Source organism: Colobus angolensis, unplaced genomic scaffold (assembly GCF_000951035.1).
Source record: "Colobus angolensis palliatus isolate OR3802 unplaced genomic scaffold, Cang.pa_1.0 Scaffold176, whole genome shotgun sequence".
Lineage (NCBI taxonomy): Eukaryota > Metazoa > Chordata > Mammalia > Primates > Cercopithecidae > Colobus > Colobus angolensis.
Genome location: NW_012114888.1, coordinates 1,573,213 through 1,585,431, shown reverse-complemented (window position 1 = coordinate 1,585,431; position 12,219 = coordinate 1,573,213). Strand labels below are relative to the sequence as shown.

The 12,219-nt window shown below is 37.4% G+C and overlaps 1 protein-coding gene across 9 annotated transcripts in view; it reads right to left on the bottom strand.

The window, feature by feature from the left end:
* KDM6A (lysine (K)-specific demethylase 6A) overlaps positions 1 to 12,219 on the bottom strand; it is a 153,187-nt gene that overhangs the window by 38,412 nt on the left and 102,556 nt on the right. For 6 of the 9 annotated variants that reach the window (XM_011938662.1, XM_011938664.1, XM_011938663.1 and 3 more), the window contains 3 exons: positions 11,875 to 11,976; positions 10,810 to 11,205; positions 4,251 to 5,029 (listed from right to left, as the gene is read on the bottom strand). In XM_011938662.1, coding sequence (XP_011794052.1) covers positions 4,251 to 5,029; positions 10,810 to 11,205; positions 11,875 to 11,976 — 1,277 coding nt within the window. The remainder of the gene's footprint in view (positions 1 to 4,250; positions 5,030 to 10,809; positions 11,206 to 11,874; positions 11,977 to 12,219) is intronic. The other 3 variants (XR_001001438.1, XM_011938666.1, XM_011938667.1) reach the window with 1 other exon arrangement.

The following is a 12,219-nucleotide window of genomic DNA, read 5'->3' as shown; positions in this document are numbered from 1 at the left end:
ATGAAAAAATGCTCATCATCACAGGTCATCAGAGAAATGCAAATCAAAACCACAATGAGATACCATCTCACACCAGTTAGAATGGCGATCATTAAAAAGTCAGGAAACAACAGAGGCTAGAGAGGATGTGGAGGAATAGGAACAATTTTACACTGTTAGTGGAAGTATAAACTAGCTCAACCATTGTGGAAGACAGTGTGGCAATTCCTCAAGGATCTAGAGCTAGAAGTACCATTTGACACAGTGATCCCATTACTGGGTATATACCCAAAGGATTATAAATCATGCTATTATAAAGACACATGCACACGTATGCTTATTGCAGCACTATTCACAATAGCAAGACTTGGAACCAACCCAAATGTCCATCAATGATAGACTGGATTAACAAAATGTGGCACATATACACCATGGAATACTATGCAGCCATAAAAAAGGATAAGTTCATATCCTTTGCAGGGACGTGGATGAAGCTGGAAACCATCATTCTCAGCAAACTATCACAAGTACAGAAAACCAAATACCGCATGTTCTCATTCATAGGTGGGAACTGAACAATGAGAACACTTGGACACAGGGTGGGGAACACCACACATTGGAGCCTGTTGTGGGGTGGGGGCGGGGGGAGGGAAAGCATTGGGAGAAATACCTAATGCAAATGACAGGTTGATGGGTGCAGCAAACCAACATGGCACATGTATACCTATGTAATGAGCCTGCACGCTGTGCACACGTACCCTAGAACTTAAAGTATAATAATAAAATAATAATAATAATAAGCAGGTTTTGCAATGGATTTAGAGATTATCCCATCTTAAATCCTTTTCTCTCGGTTTTTAAAATCTCTCTGAGAAAAGTCAGAGTAGGGGGATATTAATTGTTGCCAAATTATTTAAAATATTGGCTTAAACTTATCAAATTTACTCATATCATTTGGTAGGTAGAGAAATGGTGAAAATGTGCTCTGTGATAAACCTATCTACACTTTAGTTATCCTTTGTTAGGAAGCTCCTAGACCAGAGACGTCAAGTCTCTTGTACCTGTGTTATTTTCCCCTTGAGTTCTGGACTCCTGCCCAGCACAGGCCACCATCAAGAGAACACAGAAATGGCAAACAACATGACAGCTATCATTTGCCATCTTACCTTTTTCTCTATGCCTCAACAGATTTTTATCTCCAACTTATCAGAGCACTTTTTTGTCTCTTCAGTAATTGAGTCCTGGATTTACCGGAATAACCCAGTAACCTCAGGGATCTACAGTGTTTTGATGAATCTAGCTGTTTACAAGATGTATATATATATAAAATTAAGTCTCCATAATAAGGCAAAATTGCCTTTTCAAGTTAAAAGCTGAAAATAAAACTTAAAAAAGTACTTAAATACCCTGAAATAAATGTTCGTATATGCCTGGAAAATGAGATGGAAGATTATAATCTTTAATACATTAAGAAACACAATCGGCTGGGCGCAGTGGCTCACGCCTGTAATCCCTGCACTTTGAGGCAGGTGGATCACGAGGTCAGGAGATGAAGACCACGGCTAACACGGTGAAACCACGTCTCTACTAAAAAAATTCAAAAAAATTAGCTGGGTGTGGTGGCACACGCCTGTAGTCCCAGCTACCTGGGAGGCTGAGGGAGGAGAATGGCATGAAACCAGGAGGAGGAGCTTGCAGTGAGCTGAGATTGTGCCACTGCACTCCAGCCTGGGTGACAGAGTGAGAAAAAAAAAAAAAAAAAGAAACACAATCAATTAAGTACCTATAGCATAAAGCTTTATTAATACAAAACTTATGAAAACTGCTACTATACACAGTTTGTAACTTGGGGAACAGAACATAGCTCCGTGGAACTCTTTCTGACAATATTCCTCCTTAGGTCCCATACAGTTCATGATGTTAGTTTTGAACCTCCAAATCTTCCCCATTTTCTAGCAACTGTGCTGAATCTACAGAGAGTGGATGAGAGAGAAAGGCCCTGCTCCAGCAGTGAGAGCAGCAGTACCTAGGAAACAGGACAGAGGCCCCAGCAGATGAGTGAGGAGCAGGTAGAAGACAGTCAAACTGGCAGTGAATCAAGGCACTGTGTCTAAGGAGAACCAAGTGTAGCATTTAATCTGAACACTCCCTATTTTGTGTAGGCCCAGAGTTGAAGTGAATGATAGTGTAACTTCTAAAAAACACTAATATAAAAACATAATATAAAAATTTCTAAAGGAACAGATTTTAGGAACTCAAGAACCTCACTACATGCTTTAGAATAATTTCATTTAGAGATCATCCAATGCACTTTTAAGTTACATTAAAAAATCGTGTAACACAGTTAAGATTAATTACAGTAATCACCATGTTGTAGGTCACTAAGGAAAATGCTGCCAACAATGTGGACCCAATAAAGAAAAAAAATATATAAAAAAGGATGTAATTTCTGCTCTAGTCTATGTCAGAATAACAGCTAAATAGTTAAAATTTGACAGGAAATAATGAAATAGAAACTAACAGAAATAGAAACTAATGGAAAATAAAACACAGACCAGCCGGGTGTGGTGGCTCACACCTGTAATCCCAGCAACTCTGGGAGGCAGAGGCAGGTGGAACACCTGAGGTCAGGAGTTCGAGACCAGCCTGACCAACATGAAGAAACCCCCATCTCTACTAAAAAATACAAAATTAGCCAGGTGTCGTGGTGCATGCCTATAATCCGACCCAGTTACTCAGGAGGTTAAGGCCGGAGAATTGCTTGAACACGGGAGGCAGAGGGTGCGGTAAGTCGAAATCGCGCCACTGCACTCCAGCCTGGGCAACAAGAGCGAAACCCTGTCATAAAAAAAAAAAAGGGAAGAAAAGAAAACACAGACCAAAAGGTATTTTAAATGCTCGAACTCTTTAAAGAAAAATAACTCTAGTGTAATTTACAGTAAAGTTCTAGTGTCACAATTAAAGTGATAAATTTAAATTAATTAATTGAAATTTTTTCCCCATACTCCACTGCTCCTACCCCATATCCCTCCCAAGCAGCAAACTTACATATAAATAATAAAATTTAATTTCACCTCAATCACTTGTCAGTGACAAACATTTAACGGTAGACCCAGGATACCTTCTAATAAAATAATCTGAACAACAGAAAAGATAATCACACTTTTAGATAACAATAAATAAGACATATAAGCACTAGCACCTGCAGGAAGAGGTTTATATGGCTATAAATAAGAATTGTTTTGAAGTTTAAAATGTAAAAGCTATATTAAATGGTCAATGCAGCCAAACTAGAGCTAATGTTTATATTTTCTATTTATAGAATGGTTATTTTCTATATATCATGACAATCTAGAACCAAAAAAAGATCTTTTTAAAATCTACTATATGTCTGCTCAAATTTAAAATTTAATGTATCAGAAAATATTACAGAATTATTTCTTGTTTGTTCCAGGTATGTTAACTAAGTTTCACTCAAGATTTAGTCACTTATAGAAGACAACAATTACAAGTAAATGAGAAAAATTATGTATGTGCCACATACAATGAAAAAGCCAGTAAGAATCTATATGTCCTCCAAATATCAGAGAACGATGGTGCTGCCTGATCCTTTGATTCTTCTTTTGTGGGACAGAAGAGGTTCATTTCTTCGTAAATTTCTGAGGCCCTGCCCTCCCTAGACTAGCAGAATATGTCTGGCTCCTTCCAGAATGGCTGATGGTCTGTCGTGTCTCTCCATTGCCCATTGCCCTGACCTCTTTCTTCCTCTTCTGCCTGTTTTATAACCTCTTCTAGATTCAAATAAAACAGTCCAGTTTTCTCAATTGTAAGCAAAGACTAGCCTTGATAATTGACGGGGTCCATTCCTAGCCTAACATTTAATAGGCTCTGATCAAAATAAAAAAAAAAAAAAACCAACAGGATTTTCCAGCTTTTGCTGTATTTGGCCAAATAAGATTTAACCCATTCTCTTGTTTAAATCCCCAAAGTGAAGTCAATCACCCTGAAGCTGACAACCCTAGTAACCAGTAGAGGGCAGTAATAGCACAACCAGACACACCCACTCAAAATAAGCAATTTACAGGAATACTTCTCCCATCTGATTTGACCACAACATCTAAGCATAACAAAGCTTCTGTCAAACTCTTATTTCAGATGAATGACTACCCCATCTTTTGCTTACTTCCTATATCTTAAAAGATCCAAATTTCAGCATTCTGATCATGCTAGTAGTCAAACATTTTCACTTTGATGAACTTTCCCACACTAACCTGCATGCCTTCAGAACTTCTGCTGAGCTGGGGTATATGGACACAGACATTGATGGTATGATCTGTGGACTAGGTTTGTGGTTAACCAGAAGCAGATCTGTTTTCATGGGGCTCTGAGATTCTTCCATCCCTTCTCCATTAATTGTGTGTAGCCCACTGTGAGGGCTGTTAAGGCTGGTAACACTATTTGTGGTTGTCTGCTCAGTGGATTTTGGAGAAGGTGTTGCTGTGGAAATGGCTGAAGATGGTGAAGAGGCAACAGAGTTATCAGTCTTTGTATGAACAGCTGGGTGGATGTTATTGACTTTGTCACAGGTTCCAGTACCCACATTGTTATTGGCTTTTCCCATCAACAAGGCAGAGAGCTGAGGATTGTCTGAACTTAGTAAACCTGGTGACTTAGAATCTCCATGGCTAGGACTGCAAACAGCATCTGCCGTCATCTGATGGACATGATTAGGAAGTCCCTCGACACTGGCAGTGCTGTTAGGTGTCTCTCCAGCGTGCCTGCTTGTTTCAGGCACCGTCAATATGTTTCCTGAAGGCTTGCTCTCTTTGGTTAAGGTAATGCCTTGTTGTCCACCTGAGGTAGCAGTGTGAGAGGAGAGGTGATTGAGAGCAGCCCCCTGTGTTACTGAATTGCTAGGCAGGGTGGGATGTCCATTCTGATTCTGAATACCAGAGCCAGTTGCCTGGAGATGCTGGGAAGGCCCAGTGGAAGAGAGAGGTCGTTCACCATTAGGACCTGCCGAATGTGAACTCTGACCTTTGTGAAGCCCCTAAAAAGAAAGAAAAATAGTTTAAATCTAATATTAAGCAAACTGAGAATGTACAGAATGTAAACATTAAAGAGAAAAGCCACTAAAAATAAATATCTAACTATATAAGATAATTTGACCCAAGTCCTAAAGTTATCAAAAAGTATCTGTAACTTAGCTAGTCAGTATTTAACATCTTTAGAGAAATTTTCCTTCCTATCTAAAATGACTCCATTATTAGTGTAGAATAAACTACTTCAGATGAAGCATTACAAATTTTAAGTTCCAATATACATATTTTCATCTAAATCAGACATGGATAGACATATATCATTATTAATAACGAAAAGCCATGACCATGGATCAACATAAACCAATTCTCACTGGTCTGTGATCTGTTAAAAGATTAATATAGAAAGTGAGTTCATGAAGCCTTTAAAATTTTTAAAATTATCATTAAAAATATAATCTTCTGTAATTCAAATCCTGTTAAAGTAGCTATCCTCAAAATTAAGGGAGAACTATTAAATCTATGAAAATATTTCAAAAAATACCTAAAGTTTCCCCTCTATCCATTCACACATATTTAGAAGACTAGATAGGCTTGGTGCAGTGGCTTATGTCTGTAATCCCAGCACTTTGGAAGGCCGAGGCAGGAGGATCGCTTGAGGCCAGGAGTTCAAGACCGGGCTGGGCAACACAATGAGACTCCGTCTCCACAAAAGAAAAAGAAAAAGAGGAGAGAGGAGAGAGAGAGGGGAAGGAAAGCAGGCAGACAAACTAGGTATGTTGACAAGTGTGCCTGTAGTCCAGCTACACATGAGGCCAAATGGGAGGATCTCTTGAGCCCAGGAGTTTGAGCCAACAGTGAGCTAAGATGGTACCACTGCACTCCAGCCTGGGTGACAGAGCAGGACCTTGTCATTCTTTTTTTCTTTTTAAAAAAGGGGGGGAAAGATATTTTAAGTCTCCACTAATGACTTTGAGATAAACTTCATTTTTATCATTAATTTTCATTTTCATTAATTTGAAAACTTAGAAAAATACACTGCTACTGTTAAAGCAATCTGAGGGGGCAGTATAGTAACAGTTAACAGAAGTTTTAAGACTAGAGGAAGATCACTTAGGGCATTTAATAGAATGAAAATATGGTAACTGGAACTAAGATGTATGATTTTTACCTGAAATTTGCCTCTGGTGTCACAGAGAAACCTCTTTAAGAAGAATATTTTCATTTCATTTTACTGACAAAATGATTAAATAAGACAGCCAATTTTTCAGCAACACTGATTAAAGTAACATTGGAATCATAAAACAAGAGTTTACATTTGGAGTTGAGATTACTTCAGCAACAAGGTTAGAGAATTTTGTCAGTAATAAGCTATAAAGGAATAAAACTATAGCTGATGACAAGATATTTATATACTAAAAGGTGCATTTAATCATATAGTTAAAATCAGCTAGCATGCTCCTAAAATCAGTTTCTGAAGCTGAAAATTGTAAACTAATGCTTTTACTTAATAGGCTTATCTACCTAAAAAAACTAGATATATTAAAAGTTAATACACATTGGCCGGGTGCAGTGGCTCACACCTGTAATCCCAGCACACTGGGAGGCCAAGGCGGGCAGATCACCTGAAGTCAGGAGTTCAAGACCAGCCTGGTCAAAATGGTGAAGCCGTGTCTCTACCAAAGTACAAAAATCAGCTGGGCATGGTGGTGGGCTCCTGTAATCCCAGCTACTCAGGAGGCTGAGGCAGGAGAATCACTTGAACCTAGGAGGCGGAGGTTGCAGTGAGCCAAGATCGCACCACTGCACTCCAGACTGGGTGACAGAGCCAGGCTCCAACTCAAAAAAGAAAAAAAAGTTGATACACACCAATGAGTGTGTAAAGGGGTGCAATTAGTTGTAAATGATTTAATAAGTAACAAAGTTCAATCATAATAAAGGAAGGTTGAAATTTGTAAGTTACATGACAATTTCTCATAAAGTAAAAATACTGCACATTATAATCATATCAATATTTAAAATATTATCCAACAAAGTCTGGGTAGGTGAGTTAAAATTTCATCAAATGTAAAATATTTAATTTAGAGGCTAATTATTTAACAAATACACTGATTACAATATGCAGACATATGACAAAGTAACTATTTTATTACATCTTCTCTATCTGCAAATCAAGGTATTTTAAGCTACAAATTCTTTAGAGTACTTGCTGAATAATCACCTACAATTAATATAATTTTACTTTCATATCTTAAATTATACCCTTGTTACCAAAAGCAATCTGAATAAACCCATTCCAAACTGTAATGTAAATTCCTCCCTTATCAAAAGCTAAAAGGTAGATATACCATATAGGTCTATCAATTGTCTAGTTTTCATTACAATTTCAAAAAATTATTCAAATAGGTTTGTATAAGACAGTTATCAAAAAGGCCTCTTCATTTAGAGTCTATGATATCAATTCCATATATCAATAGCAGAGACAGAGGCTCCCCAGCTACAGTGATATGCAGAAACTTCATTTGGGAAACTTTTGACCTGGAATCAGTTCAACACCATTTTCTAGACAACTTTCTCAACCTCATTACTTAAATTGTAAAGTTCCTACAGATAATGGCTTTGAAGGGCATGTGAAGCAAAGGCTGGGGCTCCCTGCTACTTAGTATGGTAACTTACAGAGGGCTCGTGGCCTGCCAACTGAGGAGTTTGTTTTTATTAGAATTACAAATTACGTTTTTAAAGAATATCACATTTCCAAAACGTTAATATCACATTTCCAAAATAGTTTCTTTTTATTAGAATTACAGATTACGTTTTTAAAGAATATCACATTTCCAAAACGTTAATATCACATTTCCAAAATAGAGTTTCTTTTTATTAGAATTACAAATTACGTTTTTAAAGAATATCACATTTCCAAAATAGGGTTAAAAGTGTATTTATTGAAAACTTCAGCAACTAAGTGAGCCAAAGAAGTAGATGTTAGAGAAAATAAAATAGAACTATACTTTACAATCCTAACAAAGGCTTTCATTTATTAACTGCCAGTTATACCTTAGAACTATGATAGGCATTTTAACAAAAATCTCATGTTATCCTTTTAACAACTGTTTAATGTTTAAAGACAATGAACTTCCAAAATCCCATCCTCTCACCTATTCTAACAATTCCCCTTTCTCCTTTGCCATTTTCTTCCTCTCTACTGAATCTTTCCCACTGACTTTTACTGTTATTCTCTCATTTTAAATTTAAAACAGTAACAAGACAACAACTCCTAATCCCACTTTCCCTGTCAGCTATACCCGGTTGTTATTCTTCCCTTTTATGTCACAGTATATGGAAATGGAAGCTTTGGCACTGTGCAGTGTGTAGCCCAAACAACTATAAGCATGTGTGCTGGAACTGTCTATACTTCAGTTTTTCTCCGCCGATTTTATATTATCTTGAAGCGAACTACAATTAGGCTTTTGCACCCCAACAATCCACTGAAATTGCCCTTATCCAAAGGTCAGCATATCTTTTCTGTAAAGGATCAGATAGCAAACATTTTAGGCTTTGTGGGTCATCCAGTATCGTATATTATCCTTTTTTTTTTACAACCCTTCAAAAATATAAAAATCATTCTTAGCTCACAGGTTATAAAAAAACACAGGTTGTGGGGTAAATTTTGCCTATAACCTGTAGTTTCCTTACTCCAATAATGTCAGCAAACATCTCAGATGGTCAATTTTCAGTCCTCACTTTATATGACCTATGAGCATTATTTGATCATGTCCTCCTCCTTGAAAGACTTTCTTCATTTGGCTTCCAGGGTATCACTCGCATTGTCTTTGATCTCCTACTACATCACAGGTCAATCTATTCTATTCTATGCTAGTTCTTCAATTTCCTAGCCTAACACACTGGAATGCCCTAAGGCTCAATCTTGAGTTCTTTTCTCAATCTGTTCTCACTGATTGGTGATACCATCCAGTTTCATCCCTCCTTCTAGTTGGTCAGGCCAGCTGGGACTCCTTTCTCACACATCACTCTGTATCAGCTAATCCTGTTGCTGTACCTTCCAAATATACCCAGAAGCTGACCACAATCTACTACTACCACTCTGGGAGCCATCATCAACTTTTAACCTGGATTACAGCTATAATCTCTAAATTGGTCACACCATTTCTATTTTTGCCTCTTTCAGTCTATCCACAGAGTACCAAAGAGGACCTAGTCAAAAACAAAGTTAGATTACATCACTCCTCTGCTCAAAATCCCCCCACAGTTTCCTGGATACTCAGAATAAAATCCAGTATCCTTACAAGGCTGATCATGATTTAGCCATCCTGTTTCCAGCTGGAGCACATTTCTCTCTCTTCTCACCCCTTGCCTGTCCTGTTCTGCCATGCTTGCCACCTTGATTCTCTTCAAATGTGTACAGCACAATCCTATCTTAGGGTCCATTGATCCATGCTGCTCCCTAAACCTGGAACAATCTTATCACAAATAGCTTCAAGGCTCACTCCTGTAACTCTCATCCAAATGTTTATCTTTCAGAGAGGCCTTCCCTGTCCTTCTAACTGCAACTCTCCTACCAGCAACCTCTAGTATTCTGCTGTTCTCTTTCTGTTAGTGCTTTTTTCCATAGCACTAATCACAACCATCATCTAACATTATATATGTATTGCTTATTTGTTTATTGTCGATTTACCTACACCAAGTAAGACATCTCAGTATATTTTCTTTACTGATGTATTCCCAGAGCCTTGAGTATGACATGAACCTAGTACGTACTCAGTATTTCTCTAAGAATGAATAAAGTACTAATCACTTTAGATCAGGGTCCCACCAAGGATATTACTTCAAGAATAAACTTAAAAATCTTAGATAACTTATTTCAGTTTTATCAATAATATAAAACTAACCAACAATCAGCCAAATATTTCCCTTTTTAAGTCAAATATTTCTCATAGATTTTAAAAGTACAAGCAATTTGGCTGTATGTATTGAGAGCATTTTCTTAAAGCTTACTCTTTTGCCCTTCAGTTTCACCTCAGCAAGTACCCATATCATTGAAATAATCCAAAATATGGGAAATATCATGCACATAAACATTCAGAAGTAAAAACTTAGAAATTAAATGTCTAACGAATGTGCTAATGTTGAATAAAGTATGACCCATTTCCTTGACAAAAATAATGTTCATGCAATTCATTATTCTGTTTCAAAAACTTTAGTGGATCAACTTTGCCTTCAAGATAAATTTGGCCTCTCCTTCAGCCTCTTATTTCACCCTCCCCTCTTCATAACCCATCTTCTAGGCACACTTCACCAGCCCTCTCCTCCCCTAAACTCTAGTTTCTGGAACTAGAACTTTCCCACCAAAGTCACACTTCACAGTCATTATGGTAAATACTTCTTCACTGGTCTTTTTTTCCCACTAAAGCAAATACCTAACACCTAGTGTAGTGCCTGATCTTAAGTAGGCAATTTATGCAGAAATGAACTAAGTAATATTACATAAATGTGCTTATGATGCCACTGTAAATTAATGGTGCATTTTGGGTGATTTATATGATCTATTTTCTTCCTTTGTAAATTTGCTAGGTTATCTATGTCAGTAGAGACGGTACAAAGGGAAGGAAGATATACTCATGTATGTACATAATGAATCACAATGTAGTAATAACACCGTAGTGCCACAAAATTCTTATAAAACCAGTTCCCCAAACACTTCTTTCTTCTTCTCTCAAACCCCAGTAAAAACAATTATGTGAAAAGCCAACAAGGAAGCTAGTTCTCCTATTACCTGAGTGGAGTTAGATAGTTGGTTTTTCCACGGCTCCTCTGCGCTGCTGGTCAGGTTTGTGCGGTTATGAGGTAGAGTGAGTGCGTTTCGCTGCAGGTAAGGCACGTTTCCATTACTTCCACTTCCTGTTATATGATTATTGCCTATCAAAATAGTGTCTGTACTTCCCAGCGTTCTTGATGTGCTACAGGGAACATGGCCTGCAGAAAAGGGTCCATTGGCTAAAGGCTGCCCAGGGCAGGCAGGACGAACTCCAGGCTGAGAGACGCTAGGCACTCTGGTCAGAGCAAGCTGTGGCTGCTGGCCAGAGACTGAGTTTGTAGGCAGTGATGAGTCAGCTGTTGGCCCGTTAGGAATTCCAGTAGATCGTACCTGTGCAACTCCTGTTGGTCTCATCTGTCAAAAAACAAAGGAAAAGTAAATGCTGGTTGTGTAATCCATAGGGGAGAGAATCTATAGGGGACAGAATATGAAGATGTATAATTAGGGAACGTGTGATTTTACCCAAATGCTTAATTTCTCTAAGTTGAGAAACACATACTTTAAAAACAAGAAATTATATTTGTTCATTTTAAAATAAACTTCCTTGAAAAGGCAGAAATCTGTTTCAAAAAAATAAAAAATAAAAAAATCCCATTAGTAATGACAAAAGGAAGCAGCTGAAAATCATAGAAAACGACCCAGAACTTATAGGTCCTTCTCTCAATCACAAAAGTGGGGACATCTCAAAATTTCATTCTGTTACATCCATGCCAGATCCTGTAAACTAAATAAGCCCTAAAAACCTTGCCTCAGTACTAAATAATGTAAACAAATCCTTAGAATACATGTGAAATATCATGTAAATAAATACAATACAAAGTGTTGTGTTCAAAATTAAACTTACAGTTGCTTTTGTCTAAAAATCTCTGTCAATTACCAGTATTTTAAGATACAGAGATTACTAAATTCTGTCAAACCTAGTAGAAAGTAAAAGTGAACATAAACATGCTCTAAAATGACATTAGAGTCAATAAAAATGCTCAAACTGCTAACAAATTTTAGGGAAAAATATGCTATACACACTTGGTGTTGTTGCATTAAGACAAACTGACTTTCCAGCTGTTCCAGCATCAGTTTCTGTGCTGGATTTAAATTATTTCTATTTGCGCGGAGCTGTTCCAAGTGCTAGAAGAAGAACAAAAAGAGAATATAGTCAAAGATATATTTAGGAAATAAGATCACTATTCTAAGCAACCTTTCCCTGAAGTGACTAAACTCAGAACCACTATCTGGTCAAACATACTGTCTTCTGACCAACAGTCATACACTCCAAGATGAAGTCCTTTAATAAGCTTGAGAAATGTAAGAATGAACTAAGCATTCATCTGAACAAGATTTACTATGAGTTCTTTGTACTAGAGGGGCATG